At 43.5% G+C, this 26,501-nt stretch overlaps 1 protein-coding gene across 1 annotated transcript in view; it reads left to right on the top strand.

The window, feature by feature from the left end:
• Positions 1-16,879, top strand: part of ARHGAP8 (Rho GTPase activating protein 8) — a 60,592-nt gene extending 43,713 nt beyond the window's left edge. Inside the window, exons 10-13 of the mRNA XM_017826631.1 lie at positions 6,335-6,412; positions 7,011-7,139; positions 10,314-10,417; positions 16,168-16,879. Of these exons, the coding sequence (XP_017682120.1) occupies positions 6,335-6,412; positions 7,011-7,139; positions 10,314-10,417; positions 16,168-16,365 (509 nt within the window). The 3' untranslated portion in view covers positions 16,366-16,879. The remainder of the gene's footprint in view (positions 1-6,334; positions 6,413-7,010; positions 7,140-10,313; positions 10,418-16,167) is intronic.
• The last annotated feature ends 9,622 nt before the right edge of the window (positions 16,880-26,501 follow it).

Here is a 26,501-nt window from a genome sequence, read left to right as displayed (position 1 = left end):
TGCTGAGCTGAGACTGTCACTTCTGAGCAACTATTTTAGCAGCCAGGGATGTAAGTAATGCCACTCAGTGGAGGATAAAACTGCACGGCAAAATTCATACTTGGTTTGCAAACCCCCCAACATCTGGAGGTCAGATCACAGCTTTTAAGGGAATTTTTATTTGATTCAATTTGTGTATAAACTGCACTGCTCAGACCTGCATGAAGATGTCAAACAGGTTACAAAGGGCAGGGATGTTGCTCAAGCCTATCTCAAACATTAATACACTGTCATTTTTTTTTTTTTTAAATATATGGGTAGGATTTTTATTGTTTTTTATGTTGTAGAGAGTACCCCCAAAGGTATAAACAACATGCTTGTTCATGTTTAAAAAAAAAAAATTAAACCCAAACGTAACCTGCTGTGATTATCACTAAAGTTTCCAAGATTTGATAACATTTGCATTCTATAGAGAGGCCATATAAGGAAACAGCTACAGCAAAATTTCCCAGAGAACTGATTACTAAAGAGCTGGTGTGAGACCAGCAGCAGCTCGGAAGTGATGGGACAATAAACTCACAGTGAAGGAATCACACCAGAGAATTGTAAAGCAGGAAAAATAACTGTCCCCTGTAGGAAAATTATCTCACAGTGGCCCCCGTGGCCCAGTCTTTCTCTCTTACCTCACCAATTTTGTTGACTGGAAGTGCTTTGCAGCACAAAGATTTTGTTCTGTGTTGTCTCCTGGTGCCACAGGAGAGTCCTGGGTGATGACTAAGGCTTCCAAATGAAATGGTAATAACCCTGCTAGAGGAGTTCAGTGATAAAGTAATAAATGTCCTATTGTATGATCATAATGACAACTAAAGCTGTCCTTTATCTGTTCAATAGCAGAAGCAGTGGTAAGCAGTGATTAATCTTTCCTCCTCCTCCCTTCCATGAATCACAACAAATCTTGCTGAGGGAGGAAGTTTTGGCTCCATTTTTTAATGTGAATGAATACATCCTGGTGGTGATAGTCAGAATGGGTAGAGATGGATGGTTATGCATCCCGAATCCATGTGGATATGCTGCAGCTTTGCCTCCTGGCCTCGGCTTCCTGTGATCAATCAAATATCTTTTAAAAATGCAACACTGGCAAAGCTTGACATTGGCCACGGGAATATTTCTGAGTTCTTGGCTCTTTTGTTTCCATGGGAATGTTTTTACCTGGGGTTCATGGAGATGAGTTAAATCCCAAGACCAGTCTGTGTGCCATCAAGTAAAAATAAACCTTGTGATAAGCACAGTTTTTGTTTCTGGTGCTCAGGAATTGCAAATCAATTATTTTCAGAGGTGCCAAGTGTAAACTGAAAATATTCACTCATAAATTCTAAGGCTGGAGACTGTTTGGAACTGCAAGGGCACAAACACACTGTGGATTCCGGGGAGGATGCCCAGCCCTACATCCTTGCTTTCAGCAGGGCTGGAACTGTCCCTTCCCTTCCCCTCTGCCCTCGATCTGCTGTGCACCTTCTGCAGAGCAAACCACCTCTGCAAACTGCAGGCATCACACTCCTTGTTCTGTATTCATTGCACAGAGCACCAGGGAAAAGAAGGCCGTGCAACCTCCTCCTCAAACCCGTGCCATGTTCCAGCTTGGGGAAAAAAAAAGAAATCTCGAATTTGTCTGGAGCATAAAAGTCAATGCTGCTTTGGGCATTTCACATATATAAACTCTGCAGTCCTCGTATTAGAAATAAGTCAGTTCTAATTTTTAAAAATGAACCTCACTACAGTTAGGTGAACTGCAAGAAGATGTCTAGATGGGTTGTATTAATGAGAATGAAAACCACTTCCAAATCAGGATGGACACTTCCTAAGGTTTGGCAGGACCCCAGTCTAAAGAAACATTTCCAAACTGAATTTGGGGCAGAAGGAATTCAGATGCTCACTCTTTGCCATTTCTCTTCTGAAAGCAGGCAAATTAACAAAGGTTTTTGATGCCAGCAACCCTCAAATCAAGGATGATTGAAAGAAAAAGAATGTAATTTTCTCGTCTCTCTTTCTCTGACAAGTTGCAGCAATGTGACAGCATGTGTTGCTTTAATTTATCTTTATCAGTTTTGATTTTCTGTGTCTTTCCCGTGGGACAACTGATTGGGGAGGGCATAGAAGGGGGGTTAAGTATTTTTAGCAACATTTTATTAATGCAGAGTGTGACACAGTTGTGTCATGGCACTGTGAAATTTTGTCTGCTGTAGTAAAAGCCATTATATTTCAATGTGGAATGAAGTGCCTGCCTGTTTTCATTTGTGATTACTGACATTTCAATAATTACTCAGTTAAGTTCTCAATCGCAGCATCACTTTTCATTGAGCACAGATGGCTCCCTCACTACTCACATACTATGTTCTTCCATATAACACTTAATATTTAGAATAAAATTCCACTCTTTTTGGTCTGGAGGGTTTAGTGCAGGGCAGCAAAAGCCCATGGATCTCCATGTGTATCTGTAGTTCTGGGGAGAGGGGCAGGGAGCAGTTTGTGCTGAGTTATTGATCCCTGGACGGGCCATTCACTGAAGAGTTGGACTCGATGTTCCTCGTGGGTCTCTTCCAGCTCAGAATATTCTGTGATTCTGAGGTCTCAGTAGAGGCTCTGCAGCATTGGTGGAATGGTGAGTGGTGTGCAGGTGTGTGTTTATCACATCTGCTCGTCTCTGCCACCCCCTCACAGTGTTCTGGCAAGCACTGCTGCTCCAGGGTGGCTGTTCCCTAGGGAATGTGTTACCCACGCCACTCATGGCAAAACAGCTCAACTTGTACACACACAGGAAAAAAAAATAAACTCTCTTTACAGAGCCAGCTGACAGGAGCCTGCTGTAAACAGGATTTCATAGAAGAACACTGCTAACAAAAATTAAATAGGCTGCTTCAAAATTATTCCTTGAAAGGGCAAAAATGGGTGCTTTGAGCTGTAATGCCCAGGATTGCCTTCAGCCAATTTTGTTCCCTCATCCTGTAGCTCTGGTGGCTCTGATGTGTATTTTCTGTGCAAGAAGAAGGCAAAGTGATTTATTTTGTTTCGCTCACTGTTCACCCAACTGAAACCAGAGCAAGGCTTGCTTTGCTGTGAACAACTTAAAGAAACTGAAGAACAAAGTGATTTATTTTGTTTTAGTGTGTGCACCTTGTGTTAGAAGAACTGGGATTTTTTCCCATAGTGTCTGAAAAGAATCAGGGTTGGAGAAGGTGTTTCCTGACTGTGTAAGACTGTTTATTTATCCATCACAGGGAATAACCAACGAGAGGCTTTAGGTCCCTTTCTTCCTTCTCATCCCTTAGTATGGAACCATGTGCCAATGCTGTTCAGGTTATGTGACTTGAGAAAGACTATCATTCATTCAAATCATGCTTTTAGGGAGCTTTCCCCTGCCCAGCTGAAACACAGAAAGCACTGGGAGCAATTAATAGAAATATAGATTTCTAAAAAAAAGTGTCCTTTGCTCATGTGCATCACAAAAGTTCACATGCATCACAGAAATAAGAAAGCAGAAATTTTGACCACAAAAGTCAGAAAAATATAATGCAAAAAGGTCTGTCACTGTACCCAGGTTTATTGTTTTCCTCCTTCAAGAGCATAATTGTTGTTGACTATTTAAAAATTGCTATAATATCTTATTATCTGGTCTAAGCATTTTTTACACACACACACACACACACACACACAAGAAAATATGTGACTTTCTTGCTGTTGTGGTTCTTTTTCTTTAGAAGCAGAATATAGCTTTTTCTTTTCCCTAAGAATTGCACTTACATTTAATTAGTGTCCTGTCATTTGGTTGGGTTGCCCACAAATGCCAGAAGCACTGGGGACATTCTACTTTGGTGGTTGGCACGTTGCCACTTGTGATCAAACAAATTGCTGAATATTGATCCAGTTTCAGCTGACCTGGTAAATGGCTTCTGGGAGAAGCAGGGATAGTGCCTGTATCCCAGATTTCTGCAGATGAGGACAAAAGTTGTTTTCCACCTCCAAAAACATCCAGGAACAGCTGGATGTCATGTGCCATCACAGTAACGTTGATGGGATGCAGGGCCAGACAAGTACAGCTGTTGTCTGTGCTACAGATTAATGTCTTTAATTAGACACTTGAAAGCTTAGCCAATAAAGGCATAAACACGTTAAGAATTGATATTTATTGCTCTGTAGTCCCTACAGCGAGATTCACATCAGATAAAAACATTAACCATCAAACCAACTCCTGCAAACCAAATTGCAGGCGTTTATGATGTCCATTTGCTGAAAGACTTGTTTCCACAGAAAGCCTCTTGTCCACTGACAGGCAGCGTAAAATTCCACAAATTCTGGGGAAATGATTGTACTTCTTGTTTGCCAAGGGCAGTGCCTTGACGAGCAGTTCACAGCTGCCACTTCCAAAACTGTCTTTAACAGGTTGCCCCCTAAATCTGACGGAGCAGTTTTACTGCAGGGATGTTTATTTGCTGTACCCTGACTCAACTGAAACACAACCTGATGGAGGATAAGGCAAGGGCTCAAATACATCACAGTTATTGGTTCCTTTAGTAACCACACGTGTCCTTCTTGGATGTTTCAGTTGGAGATGTCATCCTCCTTCCAGAACTGAGTGCATGGGCTAAAGGTTTAATGTTCAGCCTGGATTTAAGAGGCAAGGGCACACATTCCTAGGAAGTAACTGGGAGCTGTAATCAGCTCAACTCCAGCTGAGACTAAATCTAGTCTGTGGAGCACTTTCAAGTAGAGCTTGGGTTTGTGGCACAAGTCTCTGAAACTTGGCCATGAAAACGTATTTTGATGGTATATTATCAGCTCTTCTAGTATTCTATAAATTCATGTACATACTGTTAAATACTTGTCTGTAATTAATGGGTTCATTAATTACAGACAATTTAATACAAATAAATTTAATTATTTACAAATAAACTTATAACAAATAAATTTAATTATAACAAATAAATTATAACATAACAACTATAACTTAAAACAAATAAATTTAATTATTAATTTTTTGTGTAGGAAATACTCCTCCAGCCTGGGTGAGTTCACAAGAATGATTGATTATCCTTCGTTAATGTACGACTTAATTTTTCTAGAACACCATAAAGATTCTTGCTCATGCAAAAAGACCCATGTGTACTTCAGCTGGAATACACAAACACTGGCTTTAGTCTGGCTGCTTATCTGCTGAAAGAGAAGCATGGAAAAATTAAAAATTAGGTCTGATCTTCCCCACTCCCATAAAGAAAGGTCCAGCAGTCTCCCCAGGCAGCCGGTGGGCTGCCAGCCCTCTCCAAACTGCAGCAGTTTGGTGTTTTGTCAGACCAGCACAGGCTGATATTTTACATTACTCTGCTTCCAGTAGGAATCCCCAGTTCAAACCACGAGTGAGTGAAGTTGTGTTACCTGCTGGAGGAACAGCAAAAACTGGAGAGCAGGAAGGAGAGAAAGAAATGAGTTTTTTACCAAACTCAGAAGCAAGAAGTACCACAAGTCTCATGAAAAGTAGCCATTCTTGGCCCCATCCTGTTTTGCATGATAATTCAGATAAATTACTTACCTTGAAAGCTGTGATCCAAAGGAGATCCTTGGTTGGATGCGTTTTATTGACATTTTCCTTCTGGAGCTGAAGCGAGGTTTCAGTTAGTCCACGGCATGAGATAGACACCCTTCAGGAGATCCAGGACAGGGAATTCAGGAGTGCCTCAAGACTAAAATCAGGTATTTCAAAATCCCATGGGCAGGCAGAGTGTTGAGTCCCACTGACTTCCAGAGGTGGAAGGAGCAAAGATCTGCCCCAAAGCTGGCAGCTCTCCAGTGGCAAGAAATGGGTTCTTCCAAGCAGAGATCCCTTGAAACACTCCCCAGCCCAAAGGACCTTGTCTCACCCACTGGCAGAAGAAGGAACTTGGGGAATCTTTGCAAACACCCTCTTCAGCTTGTGAAAGGTTTAAGGCAAGGAGAACAGCAGGTTTACAGGTGTGCTTTGGGGCTCAGTGGCAGTGGGTGTGTAAATCCTGAACCTGCTTCTGTGCCATTAGGTGCAATTGAAAGCTACTTTTAAACAAAAACTAGTTGTCAAGACCCTCTAAAATGCTTAAGGCAAGGCAGTAGTATTTCTATGAGACCCATTAAAGAAAGTGCTGAAGGCAATGCTGAAACATGATTTGATCCTGCTTTCTGTTCTCAAGGATTTTCTTTCCAAAAAGTGAGTGTAGGGAGGATCTTTGTTCCCAGATCTTTTCCCTCTGTTCTGCTTTCTACTGATGCTAAAGAGAAAAACAAAAGAGAGGCAGCTTTTGCAGATGAGGCCTGGATTAATTGTTTTTTTCAGGACTGCAAGTAGAGGGCCTCTTCAGAAGGTCAGCCAGCTTCCAGACCATCAAAGATGTGCAGAAACTCTACAATCAGGGTAAGCTCTCATCAGCCACTGCCAGTAACAGTGTGGGGGCTTTGTTGGTGAGGCAGAAATGCCAGCTTTCTTGTAATTAATTAATCACAAAACCATTTGTAATATAAAATAATAAGAGCACTAGTGCAGAAAACTGAGAGAGAGCAACAGGCACTTAATGGTTACTGAATAGCAAGTCATCCCTTGATGTCACACCAGAGCCTTCAAAACCTGTAGCAGCTAATGAATGATAAGTCTGAGTCAAAAATGGTCTATTTTTTCATGAACATCTACTTTCCTGTAGTTACAAAGTACAGTGCCTCTGGTTATGGCAAAGAAATGCAATTTTGCCTAAGAATTTATGAAATGTAGTGAAGTAATTGTGAAAGTCACTGACTTCCCCGTGAAGCCACTTTATGAAATGCCTTTATGGAGAGAATCTCCTACAGCAAGATTAATAAAGCTCTATGAAAAAATATAAAAATTAAATATCAGGGGTTACAGCAGCAGAAAAGCAAGAGGTTTGCTGTTCAAAACGTAGTGTGAAACAGTGTTTAAGCAGTAGTTAAAAACTAAAACATGTGATTGAACACCTCTTTTCTTCTTTTTCTCCTGTTAGGCAAATCTGTGAATTTTGATGACTATCATGATATCCATATTCCTGCTGTTATCCTGAAGACTTTCCTTAGGGAACTCCCCCAGCCACTACTAACATTTGACTGTTACGATCACATCCTTGGAATCACCAGTGAGTATAAATAAGTTTAGAGAAATTTGTACAGCAGGCAGGACTTGACCTGACTAATTAATTACCACTGCTGTTTGTTTGCTAACCAAGGTGCAGCAGCAGAGTTGTGGAAACAAAATTCAGTTCCGTCATTTATATATTTCTTTGGGCTTGTTTTTGTTTTGTTTTGTTTCATTGTGTTGGTTTTTGTTTGTTTGTTTGTTTGGTTGTTTGTTGTTTGTTTGTTTGTTTGGGGTTTTTTGTTTGGTTTTTTTTTTGTTGGTTGGTTGGTTGGGGTTTTTGTGGGGTTTTTTTTTTGTTGGTTTGGTTTGGTTTGTTGGTTGTTTTGGGTTTTTTTTTGTGGTGGGTTTTGATTGTTGGGGTTTTTTTTCTGGTGGGGAGGGGATTCTTTTCATTGCAACTATTTCCATAGGATAACATATTGGGGAAGAAAGGATCTAAAGCCATGAGAAAGCATTGAGTGTCTAAAGATATGGCACCACCTGAACTATGAATTATGGCCTTGTCAGGGACTGGGAGTTTATAATGGCAGCAAGGGCATTAATCCTAGTGGGGATCCATGGAGCTGGAATAGCCGAGAGCCCAGAATACCTGGGAGATCCCAGAATACCTGGGAGCTGGTGCCTGGTGCTGGTAGACTGAGACTTTGCCATCCAGGCTATAGCCAAGACATCAGGGAACCCACAGGACTCCCAGTCACAAGCACACATTTTTCCAAAACCTGTTTTTTGAGGAATTTATCCAAATGGAGTACATTTTCCAGCAGTCTGTTGGTGTGCCTTTGGCAACTGTGGGCTGATGCTCTTGCAAAGTGTAGGTTATCATCACTATAATGGCTGTTGCTATTGGGATAGGGCATTAAAATACTTCAGGCTGGGGACAAATCTCAATTGCTCCATGTTTGTAAGGGGCAGAAGCACAGCAAGTTTGCTGTGCCTGAATATTCTAAGTCAAATTCTAGTGCTGTGCCCATCACTGTCATCCTCACGTAGAGTTTCACGTCATTAACTTCATTCATGTATTTCCATTAAAAAACTTCAGCATGTTCAGAGTCCTCTGGAGTTCTGTACTGTTCTGCTGTTTGCAAGTCTGCAGATCACCACCTTCCAAATCAAAGACCCATCTGCTCACACAGGGAATATTCTCAGGGCACTCAGAAAAACAGGTCTGTTCACAAGCAGGTGGCAGGAGTGGAGGGACTGGAAAGAACAGGGGAAATTTGGAAAAGGGATGTACAAACACTAATTTTTACTGAATTAAGCCTGTGCTGATATTACTTTGTGATGGAGCTAAGTAAAAAACGGGAACAAATCCGAAAATAATCTGAGAGCAGTGCATTGTCCCAGGGACACCAGGAGGCTTTGCCTGGCCAAGCACCTGTTAAACACCCATTCTATTTTATTGTTGTTTGCTCGTGCTTTCAATTTTGACCAAATGCTTTGAAAAGTGGAGTTTAAGGGAATTACTAATTATTCTTTGGGCTCTCTTGTGTGCCTGCAGTGTGATGTCCATCTCTTACTGATGCTGTGGTGATACCCTGATTTAAAAAGACCTTAGGCTTGAGAGCCAGGCAAGCAGCTTGTTGTTCTCAAATACCAGCAGCAGAAGTATTCTCAAAAACCACAGGAAAGGTATTCTGTGTGAATACAGTGCAGAAGGGAGCTCTGGAGAGGTGTGATCACAGACAGCTGCCTTGGGATGATTTGAAAATTCTCATTCTGTCTCCTGGAAGTGTGTGTGTGATGTGTCTGTTGCATATCTTAACCTGCAAACCCAGAAATGCAGTGTCTCTGCTTTACAGCACTTTGAAACGATAGGGAACATTTTCTCTTTATGGTCTCATCTAAATTATTCTTTTTTTAGAGTGTTATTGGTGGGAGCTGTGAAATAAATGAGCTGAGTGACAGACTTAAGAAAATTAATAAAACCTTGAAGCTTATAATTGTTGAAGAACTTCACCTTTAGTCATGAAAATTGTTAGCAAGGTTTCTTTAACCCAGTAATGCTACAATTCCTGCATCATATATTCTGCAGAAGGCTGACAAAAAAATTCTTGGGACTCAGATTAATGTGTTTTATAGGAGCTGGTAGTTTTGCAGTAGGAAAAAATGTCTCCACAGTTCACCACAATAAAGCTTCATGTGTTTAATTCAGTGCTTTAAAAGCACTTAATGTGCTGAAATTTCGTGCATGCACACACAGCCTTGTGCACTCCCAGGGAGAGAGAGAGAAATGCAACAGATGCAGAAATAGTATCAGCAAAACTGAGCTGGTTAGGTTAGGCATGATTACCATCATCAGACCTTTCTCCAGACTGGTGTTCAACTTACAGTACCACAATGATCTGTGATATTTTAAATATTTTAATTTAATATATATATTAATATGTAGTTAACTATTTATATATTATATATTTTATGAAAATATACAACTATCTTTATATATAAATAATCACATAAATCTATAAATTATATCTAAATATATAAATATTTTATAGATAATAAAATATAATAGAGATATCAAATAAAATACTGTGGAATTCCAGGGGGGAAAAAAAGTCACTTGGTAGAGCATCTGAAATATGAGTGTCAGTGTAACTCTCACCTGGACTGTCTAGATGATGTAGGAAGTTTGGGATCCACTTCTGGGTTTGCCCATCTGTAGAAATGAGTTCATGAACCTACTTAGGTTCATCTCTGGAAGATTCTCACCACCCAAGTGGCCCTCTCATAACTTTTTTGCCAAGGCAGAAGAGTTTCCTGTAGTGATTTTAAAGTTAGTAGAATGCCAAAAGGGCATTTTGGGCAGGACTGTGTCTCAGCAAGAATAAAATCAGAGCATAAAAAGTAGACATCTCAATTAAGTGCATGGAGTGATGGCGAGATTCAAATCGAGGCCTTTGAAAGTCCTCTCGAGCAAAGAAATTATTTTGGCTGTTTCACTGCCTTGAGAAAATGCTCTGGAAGTGGGTCTGGGCCAGATACATGATAACACAAAATATGATGGAGGCTTTCCAAGGGATAACCCTCCCTGGCACCGTGGTGGCCGTGGTTATCAGCAGAGCTCAATTTTGTGGCCGGTTTTACAGAGGTAATTCCAGCAGACGTAAATAAGTTCTGATTTCTTGGTGACGTTTGGATGCTCCAGAGTTAAGTTACTGCTTTGGCATTGCAGGTGTGGAGAGCTGTTTGAGAGTCACCAGGTGCAAACAAATCATTCAGGGCCTTCCCGAGCACAACTACATCGTCCTGAAATACCTGATGTGCTTCCTCCACATGGTGAGTCCGGGCAGAAATCCCAAAGCGGTTTTCTTTCTCAATCTCTTCTTCTTAATTCCACGTTTAACATCTCCACGGAAGGGAAAGGCGAGTATTTGAAACAAGGTGGTGAGGTGGTTGTGCAGGACTTGCAGAACCCTCCAGTTTTGACAGGAGTTGGTGCCAAGCAATGGTCTGACCATCCCTTCACCATGAAATCCCTTAGTTTTAATGAAAATTACCGTGTACATTTAAATGAACTGTGCCTGCACTGGGGTCTTTAGAAGTCCTGTTTCCCTCCACTCCACACTCCGAATGTATGTTTTTCTTGATTTGGTTTGGTGGGGTTTTTTTCCTATTTTGGAGTGAAAAAAAAAAAAAAAGCCTGACAATAGTGGTTGTGTAATTTTCAGTGCTGGAGAAAACCTAGGTGAAATCACCTTTTCCCCTAAAATATAAACATTGGGCAACTAAAACACCAAATAAATTAGTTTTTATTTTAGAAAATTATAGAAATGTTAATAAGCTTTAGAACAACCGTCAGCAAATTATTTCATATTAAATCTTAAAAATAGCATTTTCCTTTTTAAAATAGCCATTCCTTGCTACACTGTTAAACTAAAAGCCTAGAATGTACTGTTTTACAAGGATTTTTTTTTTTTTTTTATTGCTCAGGATAAATAAAACCATGTGTCTTGGGTCCTACTTTTTTCGTTTTGCTGATTTCTTTTAACCCACTTCTGGGAAAGCCACGGGTGTGAGGGTTTGGGGAACATCCCTTACAAACAGTTCTGCAGCCATCCTTTGGCTGTGCAGGAAAAGACAGTCACAGGACTGGAAATTTCCCTTCCTTCTAACTTATCCAGTGCATTGCCTTTTCCAGGCTGCAGTTTTCAAACCTGGGTGCCTAAAATGGAGGGTCAGGGTGTAGCTGGTGCCTGAATCAAGGGGTCCAGTTTTCAGAAGTCCTGAGCCCACCACAGCAATCAGACCTGTGGAATGATGCTGATTTTCACCAGGGAGGGAACTGGCCCTCAGTTCTTGGGCTACAGTCATGTTTGCCATGTCCTAGCCAGGAGTTTATTTCAGAAACAAGTACATTTAACCCCTTTTACAGTCAAAGCACCAGGGAAAAGCAAGATTAAAGGATAAACACATGGATAGAACCCTCAGACAGCGCTCCTGTAATACCCACACGTTGGTTTGCTGCTGCTTAGCTGAGCTCTAAAGCTATTAAGGAAATCCTCACGTCATGTGCTATTATTTTAGCAAGTGATGTCTGTCCTCAGCGTTATGAATCGTGTAAGTGACTTTGTTCCAGTAATAGATGCACCATCTCCGCGCGTTTCTTAAGAGCTGAGCACTCGAGGTGTTAATGAGGTGTGCAAAGGTACCACACCGAGTTTGCTGTAATTGGGCCCCGGAATGCAGCATTATTTTTGAGTGTGCCTTGTTATGGAAAGCGCAGCACCGAGTTGATACCGGTGCTCAGATCTGCAATTTTTGCTGATCCGCGGCTTTTCATCCTTAATGTCTCGGGGAATATTTGCATTTGGAAAGGTCAAGGAAACGGGAAACAATCTCAGAGCTGGAGATTTCTATTCACTGCAGGTTGGTGCTGCACAGGCTGCCACAATTCAAACTTTTAACAGACCACTCCACCAATAATTCTGGTTTTTACCTGAAAGCATCAACCTTCTTACATACAAGAGGCAATTTAATTCTTCCATGAGCTAAGCCTTGAGTAGTGCAAGAGGTACTTGTGGTAATTTCATCAAGTGGGATGAATTGTAATCACTAGATACAGGTTTTGAACACTCCAAGTTTGATGCTGGTTTGTAGAAGAACAAGAAAAAAAAAAATTCCTATTTTCTCTGCAGTCTCAACCCACTTGTTTAATGAAAAGCTCCTTCTAGTCCAAGAGAGCAAGACAATGCAACTTCTACAGAAGTTACAGACTTGAATTTCAAAAATAGGCCCAAGTCTTTTAACTGTGGATCAGGGGTGATTTTGCCAGGAATGAGCCCAGCAGTGAAGGGTATAAACCAGCCCATCTGCACCTGGCAGTGCCTCTGGCTGCTGGACAGGGATTTGCAGCCCTTGGAGCTGCAGTGGACTGAGATCCCTTGCAGGGACTGAGATCCCTCTCCCAGGAGCGAGAGGGAAACAAGGACCAGCTTTCACAAGTCAGTCCCTGAATTATGTCTGTAAAATATGTCAGTGCTTGCTCAGCTGATCTCAGAAGGGACGAGTGTGCACAAGTGTTTGTGTTGCACGAGCCCCGCACTGCAAGTGCAGTGGAGCAGATTTATGAATGCACAGGCAAACTTAAAGGGCTCAAAGAAGCAAATTGCTTGGCCAAGCACCCTGAGGGCTGCAGTTCTGAAGCCAGAAACCATTTCCTAGAAAACTGTAATTGTAGTTTCCGTGACACTCTAAGGCTAAAGAAGCTTTAGAGAGGAGAGTTGGTAGAGGCAATAATATCACCTAATCTGTTTTTATAACCGTGGCTTTGGTTTTGGTACCAGCTGATACAGCCCTCTCTCTGTGCTTGCATTTTCCCTCCCTGCTGCTGTTTTCTGTCCCTCTAGTTGTGCCTGATGTGGGAAGGGTGGCTGACTGGGCTGAAAGAACCGCTGCAAAAACTTGCCAAATTTAATTTAAAACGCCAAAATCGGACGAATCAGAAAATATGGACAAGGGTTTGGGGCCCACGAGCTGTGCTTCAGATCTGTGACTGAAAGAGCAAAGTTAAAGCCAAGTACAGGCTGGAAAAGAAATGCTGTGAATTAATGTTTTGTCTCCATCACTTGTCCAGCTGAACAGTGTAATCAGCTCCAGCAAAGCTTGGGGGTGGCTGGAGATGACGGGACATGTTGGGAAGGATTAGGTGACTAAGGCTCATGGAGCAGATACAAGCAGTTGGCACATCTGCAAGGGAGCTGACAGTGGGTGGTAGAAAAGTATTTCAGTCAGTTTGTGGGAGTGTTTTAATATCTAGTAATTTTCTTTTGAAAATGTTTGGTGGAGTTCCTTTCAGCACTGCCACTGAGAAACCAAAGAGATGGTGGTGTTCTTGGATTTTTAAAAGTGATAGTGGTAATTGGCTGTTTTACCCACTGTGTTTCACTGTTTAAGTTCTTTGGGTGGTGTAGTGGCTGTCTGACCTCACTCCTGCAGTATCCATAAATCACAGAATCATCAAGGTTGGAAGAGACCTTCACGATCACCCAGTCCCACCATCAACCCAGCACCACCACAGTCACCCCTACACTGAATTTAGTTCCATCCATTCAGGGTGGTGGGATAAAAGCACATGGAATCAAAAATCATCACAATTTTGCTGGGTGGAGCTGGGTGTTTGTCCTGGGATAGTGAAAATGTGTATTTTGCGTTTCTCGATGTGGCACTAAAACTTCAGTGGTTATTCCCAATGATGAGTTGTTCAATGTACAAATTTCATCTTTCTAGAAGACTTTCTTTCAATATAGGCTGTCATTACTTAATGATTTTTCTATACATGTTCCAGTGAAAGGGGAAAAAAAAAAAACCAAAAAAAACACAACAAAGTGGAGCTGTGTAGTTCTTTGTTGTAATACTTTCCTGTGATGTTCAGATGATTCCGTCAAGGATATGATCTAGGCCCTTGGAGAGTTGTCTTTTATTAGCTCATCAAATTGACAGAGCATGTATTTTCAATTGAAACAGAGATGATGGTTACTAACTTTGTGAGGGAATCAAAGACGGAGTCAAGGGGGTTGATCCAAGTGCTGTCATTTGTGTTTCTTAGGCAGAACGCAGCTTTGGGGTGAATTTATTCAGAGGGGCAGCCCGTGAGGAGGGTTCCTGACTGCATCTGCCCTTGCAGGGAAGCCTGGTCCCCTCAGGGAGGGGTAAAGCCAGACCACGGGTGTGGTGAGGCTTCCTTGAAAGCAGCTTTTGGTGAGCGGGCAAAGTCACTGTGGAGAGTCAGATTCAGCTGCACACTTTTCCTTGGATCTTTTCCTTGGATTGCTGTGTATTTTGGAGTGCAGCAACGTTGCCATGTCTCCCTCAAGCTCCCAAGTCATCCCCATTGATGACTCACAGAAAAGGCTCAGTGCAGCTCTGCCTCAGATGATAAAATCACTGTTCCATTTTATCTCAGGGATTTTCTCCCTCGGAGGAGAAGCCGTGCCACAGGTGTTTTTGTTGATCATTGCAATGTCAACTGTCTCCTTGAAATGTTCACCGAGTGGTGGTGGGTGGGAAGAGATGGTTTCATCTTGGGGCTGGAAACAACCTTTGAAATAGTTGGCCTAAAGAGAAAACAAACAAATCTGGCTCTACAGCAATTCGGTGGTGTTGCTTTGAGCTGAAATGTTGGCTTTCAAAAGCAGCAGCTGGGTCAGGCTGAGTGTGTTTCAACCAGTGTTTAAAGACAGGTCCTGTACACAGCTCGTGGGGTGGAGGGTGCCAGGAGCACTCCCAAACGCTGGGGGAAGACAACTGCAACAGGTTTGGCTCTTTCCACTGTGCTCCTGTGCCATCCCAGGGTACCTGCCCCTTACACTTAAGGTACCTTTCTTAGGGTACAGCACTTTTTTGTGCTACAGAAAACACAGTGTGATGGGCTGTAGCCCAAAGCTGTAGAGACTTTAGGCTGAAAGAAACACCAAAAAATATGCTGTACTTGTTTCACAGGTGTTTCACACGTACAACATTACACAGTGTGAAGTCTGTGTCAGCCACTTAAGGGCCAGAACACAGTTCTTAACCTTGTTATATTTATTAGTAGCCCAGCACTAGTTCATTGTCCAGCTGCCTTCAGGCAAATAGTGTCTGAAAGGCATTATATCCTCTCCTGGCTGGACAAAGAGGGTCCTTGCCAGGTAAAACACCAAGGAAGGTGGGTCTGGGCTGTAGAAGATAGAGAGGAATGAAACCTGTGTTGCTGGGCAGGGGGCAACTGGAGTTTATGCCTGTGCTAAAAAGTATTCTCATGATCATAATGTTTCTTAGTTTTTCCTCCAGTGCCCTCAGGCTTTTCATAGTACCACAGAGCTGTCTTTTCAGGAGGCTTTATGGCAAGACAGAAATTGAGAGGCACTAAGAAATAGAATTTTTGCTTTCCTATTCCACTTGAAATTGTAGCAGGAAGAACAGATGGGAGATTTTGCCCAATGATTCCTTGTTCTGTTCTGCAATGGCAGCTCCAGTGTAACCTGCACAGTGCAGTTTGTGACTGTGGTCTTCTCATGCCAGGTTACAGATCAACTGCAGCAAGATCAGCCTGGCAAGAACTGCCTGAATTACCTGGGTCAGCAGGAACCAGGAGCACCTTCAGCTGGCTGGCTGTTTACAAATAGCAGAAATTTGTCAGGGAGGACACCCAGGCCATACTGGGCTTTAGATACCAGGAGAACAAAACACACACAAATTCCTGCCAAGCTCACACTCTGCTAACCAGCTCTGGGCTCACATCCACATGTAGCAGTAGGACACATCATGCAGGTGCAGACCAGATTTCACTGCTGTGTGCTTTACCCACAGCCTGTTTTCACCTCCATTTCTCCAAAGGAATTGGGTGGACGTGGAGGTACTTGGAAGAGAAGTCATGCATCAGTGAAAGGAAAAACAGTCCTTCTAAAGCTTCAGACACCCTCCAGGTTGATGTACCCGTGCCCAGGGTCTGCTCCCCTCATTGTTCCTCCTCAACACAGCTGGTGTCTTGTCTCTCCCTGTCTGGGCCACTTGTCTGCACGTACCTGTTCACGGTTATGTTTTTCCAGGTTTCCCAGGAGAGCATCTATAACAGAATGACAGCATCCAGCCTGGCCTGTGTCTTCGGCTTGAATTTGATCTGGCCCTCGAAAGGAACCGCCTCCCTGAGTGCTCTGGTGCCTCTGAACCTCTTCACTGAGCTGCTGATAGATTTCTACACGAATATCTTCAGCTCCCGGACAGTGCCTGGGGAGGTCTTACCTTAATGCTCCCAGAGAGGAGGATGGACTAAAGCTCCTGTGCCTCAGCTGGTGCAACATTTCTGTTCAGGGCTCTCTCCTGCGAAGAAAATTTTCAATACAGAGCAAAGTTTCTACATCTTCCCAAATACCAAAGATGCTGGGAGAAGCACAGCGCCCTGTATGTTCTCATCACATGGGGAGAATATGAACATGAACATTCAATGACCAACAGGTCAAAGTGAATCCCCTTATTAAACTCGAGCATCTGGCAAAAACTGTTAAAAAACCCCCCATGACACTACATGCCAGTCTGTCATTTCTTGGGGATCTGGAGACATTACTATGTGACATTATTTTCTGCATGGGCAGAGCCAAGTTCTGGACCACTCCTGAATGTACATATTTCTCTTTTTTTGGTGTTTTTTTTTATTTGAATACAAGTTTGTTAGAAATTTCCCCGTTAAGTTAATAAAGGAGGAATCAATTTTTAAGTACGAACATTTCTAAACTATTTTCCCATATACTGAAGTGTCTTGTTTCACACACACACACACACACAAAAAAGTGTGGGCAGTTGTTGACAGGAATCACGAAGAATAAAACATTTCCTGGGTAATTTGAGTTGTGCAGACAGCTAACTAATGATGCTTGCAAATACCTAATATATGCAGTTAATCACTGCAGCTGCACGTGCAAAGGACGTGGAAGCTTTTTACTTCTTATAAGTTCAAATGGGGAGCAATAATGTTAGCTGCCTTTTCCCCCCTAAATTCTTGGCATTTTCATCAGTGGAGTTGTATCAGTGAGTGCATAATACAGAATATAGACTAATCTTGAGACAAGTACCCCCAGCATTTGGGCTGTGGGATTTTACAGATTGAGTCAATAGAAATTTGCTCTTCAAATCAGCTTCTCTAGAAAGCATTTAGAGCTTGGATAATATAACTAATACCATTTTTTCCACATTGAAAGTCTATTATTAGTCCCAATGTGAATAATTAGCCAACATAAAGGGAAGATTTTCAGTGTTTCCTTTCTAACTATGCCATCAATATGGCTCTGATGAACTCAAACGCTGCTATTTCATTGTTTAACACTGATTGGCACTGGTGTGGCATAACAAAGTTATCACCACGTTGCCTGCAGAGCAGAAGAAAACTAACCAGTGTTGAAAAAAGGTAAGTGGTGTTCTCCCTAGTGCTCTGGTCCTCCTGCTTCTGTGCAGAGTTAACAAAACAGAGGGACTGTTTAGACTTCAGTGAGGTAACAGTCTCAGGAGGACAGCTTAGGCACCCCCTCCTTTCAAAAACACAAGGACACCTTTTATCCCCTGGGTTTCAGTGAGTTGAGGGCTTGTGCTTCTGTCCTTCCCCTTGGCCGTTTGGAATTTCCTGCCCCTGTGAAGAGGGGAAAAAAATCTTATTGCAGAGGGAGGAGAGGGTTTGCTCTTGTCAGTAATTTCAGGACACAGCCAAGTATTCAGGAGGCTGTGGATGCTGGATGTGCCAGGCCTCCATTTGCCCAGTAGATGTCATCTATAGCATTAGGCAATGATTAAAATTTGAAATACACAGAGGCTTTGGAGCAAGATGTTTTAGGACCAACGTCACACGTCACAGTCGTGTGTTTCCCCAGGTCCTCAAGTGTCTTAAAGACAACATTTTGGCTTTTGAATATATGCAAGTAATAACCATTTATTACTCCCATTTAAATATAAAATCTCGCATAACACAAAGAGAATAATTAACAAGCATTCATGATTGTTTCATTGCATCAAAATGAGGTTGCCAAGGATGAAACTATCATTTTTGTATTTTAACTCACCAGGTTTACATCTGAGGTACCAGCGACAGCCTCCTTGCCTTGAGTTACGTAAACCAAACACAGTTATGCTCAGCACCTGGTTCTGCACATCAGCACCTGGTTTTGATGGGGGAGGAATTTGGCCTCTGGGAATTAACAAAACCACAGTATTTTGCCACCCTCTGCCTTGGTCAAAATACATGTGGGTTAGTTTTGCTGTCTGCAAAAAAAAAAATGAAGAAGCACCTGGCTTTAGAAAAGTGCTTTGGGATTAAATATCGGCAAGTAAGTCCTATAAAATGGTTGTTTTCCATTTCCCCATGTCCCCCTTTCAAAAATCCAGCTACACCAAAGGGCATTTGGTCTGCTGTGAGATGGGAATGGGAGTCCTGGACAACTCTGGCACAGTACCAGACCAGAGCCATTTGGGTTGAAATCCTGAGTTCATGGCAGTCAGCTTTGCTCAGAAAGTCCCCAGGGCTGGAGGGGGGCTCCCACATTGATTTAGTTCTCCAACTCATCCCAGACTGGCAGGGAGCAGCAATTTGGCAGCCACGGGAGCCCTCAGGATGCAGCTGCCTCTGACCCCTTTACTTTTACAAGTAAGAAGTGCAAGACATGAGCATCCCTTCACTAATTTGCCTGCCTGTGGACACCCAAGATGGTAATTAAAACTGGCCTCACTCTCTCAGCACTGGTCACACTCCAAACAGCAAATCTTCCTTGCAGGGCTTTGTAAAATACCATTTCCCAGCGATTTATGGCTGCTCTCATTTAGTGAAGGAAGAACAAAATGGCATTTTCTCATCTCAAGGTGCCTTCTTCCTTTAAAGAACAGGTCACACCTGTTATCCCAGTGTGATCATTGAGAGAAGAGGGGGCTCTGCTTCTGATCAGTGCTGGGGGGGCAGAGTGGGACAAGGGACTGGGGTTCCTGCTCCCCTTTGCCTTCCACCCCAGCCTTTCCCTGCAATCCTGCCCATCACAGGGATCAGACTTTCCCAAATTAAAGACACCTGGGTATCAAACCCCTCCTAGTGATGAGACCTCAGCTCTGTCCCCCCCTGCCCCAAAGGAACGGGCAAAATCCTCCCTCTGCAGCAGAACCCCCCCAGTCTCTGTCCTGAGTGCCAGACTTAACTATGACATTAAATCAGCTCTCATGAATTATTCAGAAGGGTTTGGAGTGAAATTCATGTTAGAGAAATATATGTTTCAAATTTCCTGACTCTAAGAGGAGTCCTGGAGGTGTCCCCTGCAGTTACTTTGATAACAGTTTCTCTTTACAAATGATAATTGCACGATTCCAGCTTTTGTACAGTGTGGCCTTGTGAACTCTTCTCCTGTATCAAAGAACAATTTTCAGATCATTTCCATAGCAAAAAGAAAGTGATTATGGAGATAATCTGTTGGAAACACACATGCTGGATTTCAGTTTAAAACAATAAAATGCAGTCATGGAATGAGAAATCAAGTGTTACCTAGCTGACAATATAGGGAGAATAAATTGCCTAAGCATTCTAGTTTACTGAGCTGTTAGGAGTTGAAAATTGGTCCCAAGATTAGTCTGATTATCAGGGTGCCTCTAGCAACAAGCACCGAAGGGAAGGAGGGGGAAGGGAATACTTTTGCACTCTGAATCTATGAAGAAATGTAAGAAGATTGAACAGTGTCATTAACCGGGGGGGGCCTTTGCAGCTCTTACAAAAAAACTTCCATAAATGCCTCTCACTTCCACATGTGCAGATGATCTGTCTATGTGTGCTGCAATCCTCGAGAGCAGCTGCCCCAGAACCCCCCAGAGCCTTATAAACTTGAACATATTCATCCCCCCGTGAGGGGACTAAGAACAGAAAAGCTCCAGGTACTCTATTCACGTGCTCGGGGTGTGCTCAGGTAGCACGTGGAACTTTTAGTGGGATTGATGGTGCAATCATACCCCCCTCCTTCATTTCCTGAGTGGTTTGTCTTCACAAGTGTGGCTTTGCCAACACTCCTCTTTTTTTGAAGGGACGTGGGAGAGGAAGCTGAGGGAGAGGTACCGGCAGCACCTGGAATTCGTGAAGTGAGAAACTTGTGTGCAGTCCAAGCTTTGCTGGGCACTCACATTCCAGCCCACCCCCTGTGGGAAATATCCCTCTCTCTAAATTTAGAAAGACGGCATAAACTTAGGGAACAAAGAAACAAGGAAGAATTTATTCAAGATGTTGGGTCTTTCTCGCACCGAGTTCCGGGGAAAAAGACACCTTTGGTTTAAATTCCATACATTTTATAGTTTCACAAAATCCCACCCTTTTCAGATAAGTTTTAATGTATTTATCTTTACCTAAAAAGGTTTCTTTTCTCTGAAAAGGGGCTTTCCCTTTTTCCCAATTGGCTGCAAGCCATCCTCGTGTACAAAATGGCCCTAAAGGATTTAATTTTTTAAGAATTTTCTCATTTCCCTTGTCCCACCGAAAGAGACCTTGACACCCAAGTTCAGGTCTTGGAACTTGGATATCTTACAACTTCACCATGCGCCCGTTTATAGAAAAAAAAAAACGTATTTTTATTTCTCATATTTCTACCATGTCTCCGTGTACAAAGAGCAGTGAGCAGCAAAGCCCTGCTGTGAGCAGGCACATCTCCATCGAAGCAAAAGGTGTGAGCGTGAGAAGGGTGTAAACCTTGTGTTCAGAAGGTGTTCTGCCTTCTCTGGTGGAATAATGCTCATTTTCACAACCTGCATTCAAAGTTTGATTTCTGTCCTCATCCGTGCACGCCCTGCAAAGCTGTTTCAGTGTGTGTGGAATGGAGCAAAGGATTCCAGTGTTCTTCCTTCTTGCAGACTGGAAAGCTTGAGAAAGGACTGCCTTGGGGGTTATGCTGCTGATTTAAACAGTGAGCTGGGCTGGAGGCTAAGCAGGAAACTCAAATACAACCAAGGAAAAAGCCCTTTTACACAGTGGGCCTCTCAGCACCTAAATTCTGCTCCCCAGAATTGTCACTGAGAAAAAAGACTTCTGGTTTGCCTCTCTGGGCTGGAGATGCACAAACACATGATGGTACATGAGTTCTCCTGTTTCTTACTGACTGGGGTCTGTGCCCTGTAGTGCTGGGAAAGCTGTGGTACTTGTGCACAGGACTGTAGTCCTATTATCCTGGCTGTCCCTCTCTAGAATAGTTGGCAGTTCACCCTTAAAAATAATTAGCTGATTGGAAAATTATTTCTGCTGTAATATGACAACTCAACGAAAAATAAAAGTGTTTTCTTAAAAGGCTCAGTTTTGGTGCTGTCCTTTCAGAAATTGTGAAGTTCTTCTACAAAGCCGCCTGTGTGGGTCTGAATCACAGAATTCCAAGTTCATCCAGGGCCCAGCTCTGGCTCTTCCAGCCTCTGCAGAGCTCCAGACCTTCCCATTCATGGACTTCTGAGATGCCATCACCTTCCTGCACGTGGTGTTGCAATTATTGCCAGAGGTAAGGAGGGAATTCTGCTGGGGCCGGGGGGAGATGACACACATAGCTGACTGATCATTAATGCTGCCTTTTTTTCCTGTGGCCCTGATTTCTCCACGGTGCAATCATGGTGCAGTGACTGCTCTCCTGGCTGGCAGTCTCTCTGCAGTCCCCAGAGCAGCAGCTTGTCACTCACAGGCTTAGAGCTTGATCCCAGGGTTGGGAGCTGCTGGATCTGACTCCTGGCCCAGATCTTGGGGGGCAAAACTGCAGAGTGCAGCCTGGGAACATGCTTCTCCAAAACACAGAGCTCAGACTGCTGCCTGCTTCATTTCCTCATGCTTCAATCCTAATCCCCAAAAACATACTCATTTAACCTGCTGCCAGCCCAGATGTTAATGCCAAGCTCCTCAAGCCCGATATGAAATTAGGACTTCTATATTTTGTTGTGGTTTTTTTTTTCTTTATTACATGGATTGTGCTCCCCAATACTAAGTTGTACTCTCAAATTGTTTCTGCACTCCAACCTTTAATTGCCCACAAAAGCAGTTTACAGCCTCTTAGTCGTCTGTCATGAAAATTATCCCCTTAATTAGTGGGATAATAAAAAGCAATTGTAAAACGCACCAAACTGCATCATCTTTAGTGTCTGAACTGGATTTCTGCAGCAAGACATGGAAGTCTTTGGATGGATGGATATTTGACACTTAGCCCAAGAATTTCTTGACCCAAAACTCTACAAATAGTAATGGTTGGAGTAAGGTACTTGGATTTTCTCTTTGAGGAGTGTCCAAAGAAACACGTTCTCTCCCTCTTTCACCTGCCAGAGTTGTGGTTTTTATTTTCCTATGTATTTCCCATCCCTTCAGAGCTGCATCCTCTGCCTATTGCCAGGTGCTTCCTTCTCCCTCAGCAGTCTGCCAGCAGTCTATGGACACGACCCCACTGGGATTCTGTGGGAGTAGGAGTGATCCAAGGCTCTCGTGGCAGTTCTGCAGCTGGATAAACTGAACTGAAACTGCAGGAGCTTTGGGTTTGCAGGGAAGTTTCAGATTGCAGTGTTTGAGTGAGCGAAATTGCCCAAATTGTGTTTTCCCCCATCTCTGAAGCAGAAAGATGGTTATGCTTTTGATAAGTAGATTGGGCTTTTATATCTAATAACCCAACACTTGCACTGAAGGGGAAAAGAAGTTGGGATGATTCTTCCTTTCCATATTCCCACTGCTCCCAGCCTTCCTCATCAGCCTGTGTCCTCTGAAAAACCTTCTGTAGTGTTGCACAGATGAAGTGCAGCCTCAGCTGATGTCCAGTGAAGCTGAGGTTGTATTTAGTGACCCAGAATAGACAGGGCATCTCACCAGGCTGCATCACTCCGAGCACGTGCATGGAGCTGAGCCAGGCATGGGCTGGGGGCCGAGTCTGCCTTGTTCTATATTAGGGGTCCTAGAGGGGTCTTTTTTCCCTTCCCCCTTTCCCTTTCAGTACAGGACCTCCTGCAGACTCACTGGGCTACCAAACACCGGCAGCCACTGGCCACCAAATGCCCTCGTTTCAGTCCCATCTGCATAGAGTACTTTATTCTGCTGCAAAACTGCAAGATGTTGAACTACCAAAATCACTTCCATGTTGCAGAAGGATTAGCAGGCCTACATTCTGTTCTTATCCTCTGAAGTTTGACTAAATTTTTGTTTTCTTATCTTTTTTGGCTTGTGGCTGATCTCCCAAGCAATGCTGCAGCAAAAGCCTTCCAAGGTCCAGAGGGCACACTGCCAGCCCTGATGGGTAAGTGGCCACAGCACAAGGACAAAACAAATCTATTCCATTACAAAACAACATTAAAATTCAGCAAGATAATATCACTGTCTTCTGCACCAAAAGAGCTTTTACGGAATAATATAAATGAGGGGATGAAAATGATGAGAGGCTTTGTAGAGCTCTCTCACAAGCCCTGACACCCAGCATGCTCCTGCCAGGAAGGCAATAAACACCCCATTCTCTGCGTGTCACAGTATCACAACTTCTCCATATAATTACCACTTGAAAGTTAATAGGACTGAGCTCCCAGCGTGAGGGCTGTGTTTTCTGTAGTCACGGCATGTCCTGCATCCAGGGCTGTCACTGGGGACCTGGCTGGGCAAGCACTGTCTTGGAGGACAAGCTGTTTGAGGCTCCTTGGAAATCGAGCCACTTCCCCAGAGGAAAGCCCGTTGTACCCAGGCACTGGACAGGATGGATAGTGCAGAGGTGGAGAGGTGGCTCCTCCTCCTCTCAGGAGTGGTGATGGACAGCACCACTGAAATGCAGGAAAGGGTGATTCAGATAAGGAAACCAAAGCTCCCTGGCTGGCATGGAATCATAAAAGTCATTTAGGAAAAGACCAACCTAAATTTAAGATTGTCAGGTCCAGGTGTTAACCCAGCACTGCCAAGGCCACCACTAAACCACGTCCTCAAGTGCCATATCTACACATCTTTGAAGTACTTCCAGGGCTGATGAATCCACTGCTGCCCTGGGCAGCCCTGAGGATTTGGGGGCAGAGAAAAGCAAGTCTACACCCTTTTCTATAGCTTTCCATGGAGGTCCAAGTGTTTACCCATAGCCAAAAAGCACCCCAGGCTTTTAGGGGAGCACTCAGTTCTTTTCTGCACTGTTTTCTTTGAAGAAGCACATCTGTGGCATCTCTAGGATTATTACCATGCCATTACAACACACGGGGTGTTGCTGTCTCTCTCCAAGAAGACTGAGTGTACAGTTTATTTTTCTAGGCTGTTAGCTGGGCTCAGGAGCAAGGTCTACCCAGCCTGCCCCTTTGGGCTGGCACCGTGTGCCTCTGTCTTGCCACCACTGCAGAAAACAACCCAGCTGGACCCCAGGAATTATCCCAGTGACCCGGCATTGCCCTGTGCAACCTCATCTTTCAAAATTCAGGAGTGCAAAAGCCTGTGCTGCATCCCTGGCCTTGATGGCAGGGAGTCCCACCAGCCTCTGGACCCTGCCCTGCTCCTGCTGGCCCTTGCAATGCCATTTCCAATGACCTGGATTACTTCTGTCACTCACTGAGTGAGCTTCTGACTGAGGAAAGCAACTTGATGACCAGAGCGGTGGGAGAGAAAACCAGGCAAAGCACCTCACGTGAAAGCCCAGCAACCCCAGCCTTCATCTGGAGAAAAAGGAGGTTCCTGCAGGCTGAGCTCCACAAGGGTGGGTGCCCAGCCCATGGCTCAGCACAACTGGGAGCACATTTTATTTATAAACTTTGTAAACCCTCTCCTGCCTAACACAGATCCCAAAACGGAAGGCTTGTGCCAGCATTTTACCATGGAAATAAGTGTTGGTTGATAACAGTGGGTCGTACCAGTGTGCAGAGGCTTGGTGGTGTTTGTGCAGGGGTTTGTTTGTGTTGACAGCTGTACAGCACCACATCAGCACTGACTCCTCTCTGCAGTGCTATCAGATTTCAGTGTGTGGCTTTGCCACAGCAAACTCCACCACTGCTCTTACATCGTAGGCCTCCAGTTTTGAGGGCAAATTTGCGGAGTGAACGCAAATAGGGGAGCTCTGAGTTGAGACCCCTGGAGGCAGCGACATCTGCCTGTCTTTGATAAGAATTTCTGAGAGTAAAGTACTTAGAGTGAAATTAAAAGCTTTGATCTGCTTTTCTGTTTCATCATTATTTCATGTCTGAGGCCTTCACATGTGCCTTTCAGTTCTTTATTAGGCTGCAGTGTTTAGTTACTGCTCCGGTGCAGGGCAGGAGCTGGCAGCCAACTGGCACTGCCAGGGCTCAGCCCCTGGCTCCAGTCTGAGCCCAGCTAAATAAACAGGTGTCAGACACACACCCAGAGCAACATTACCCCCCAAAATAGTGACCCCCTGGCCCCAACACATAGGGTACCCCTGTGTGAGGCAGCCCCAAATGCCCAGGGCACACAGCAGAGGTGATGACAGAATCCCAGAAACGTTTTGGTTGGAAAAGGCCTTTAAGATGGAGTTAAACCACTAAACTGAAAATATCTGAGTCCGCCACTGAACCATGTCCCCAGGTGCCACATCTGCATGTCTTTTTTATCCCTCTTGGGGTGGTGACTCCACCATTCCCTGGGCAGCCTGTTCCTACATTTTACAGCACTTTTTTTCAGTGAAGAAACAGCATCAGCATCTTTTTTTTTTATTTTCCCTTCTCCCTGGCCAGAATCTCTCTGTCAAGCCTGCGTATGCTTTGTAGTATTTTTTTCCTATCATGACAATTTAATTTTTTGCTTGCTTTTTTAAGGGAGGGGGGAAAAAAAAATCCCAACTTCTGCTTTAATGATCTTCACTACTGTAAACTTAAAAGTGTCTTACAGCAGCAGTCTGGCATTTTCTGTTTGCACCAGTCAGTCGCTAGTGATTGATCTCAGAAGCCAGGCTTCATTTTCTAAGCAAAATAAGCTGCAGTTGGCAAAACCTGATTAAAGTGAGCGGAGCTTTATCTGATGTGGCTGTTGCCACTCATTTCAGCGTAATGACTTTCTTTTCAACTACAGAGGACCTGCAGAAGACAGAACAAAAAAGTACGGCTGGGTTTATAACGCACTCTTTTAAAAGTTTAAGCGATCCTAATAGGCCATCAAACTGCTGAGAAACCTGTGTGCGTGTGGAATGAACTCGTACAGCTGCTGTGGAGCTTGTGTTGTCATCCTTCCTTACATTAAGGTCTGCCACGACAGAAGCTGCTGATGTTACTGTTAAATCCATCATGCAAAAATTGCTGCTGTGATCGTGGACTAAATATTAAAAAAATAATAATAAAAAATTAAAAATTGAGGCATCTTGACTTTGCTTCCTGATTTTTGAGCATTTAGGTCCTAATGGATCCACTGTGGCTTCTCCCTCCAGGAATGACTGAATAAGGTGAGCTGGAAGGGACCCACAAGGAT

Source organism: Lepidothrix coronata, unplaced genomic scaffold (genome assembly GCF_001604755.1).
Source record: "Lepidothrix coronata isolate B3197 unplaced genomic scaffold, Lepidothrix_coronata-1.0 Scaffold129, whole genome shotgun sequence".
In the NCBI taxonomy this organism is placed as follows: Eukaryota; Metazoa; Chordata; class Aves; order Passeriformes; family Pipridae; genus Lepidothrix; species Lepidothrix coronata.
Note: the sequence above shows the minus strand (reverse complement) of the source record. Positions and strands in the feature narration are given on the sequence as shown.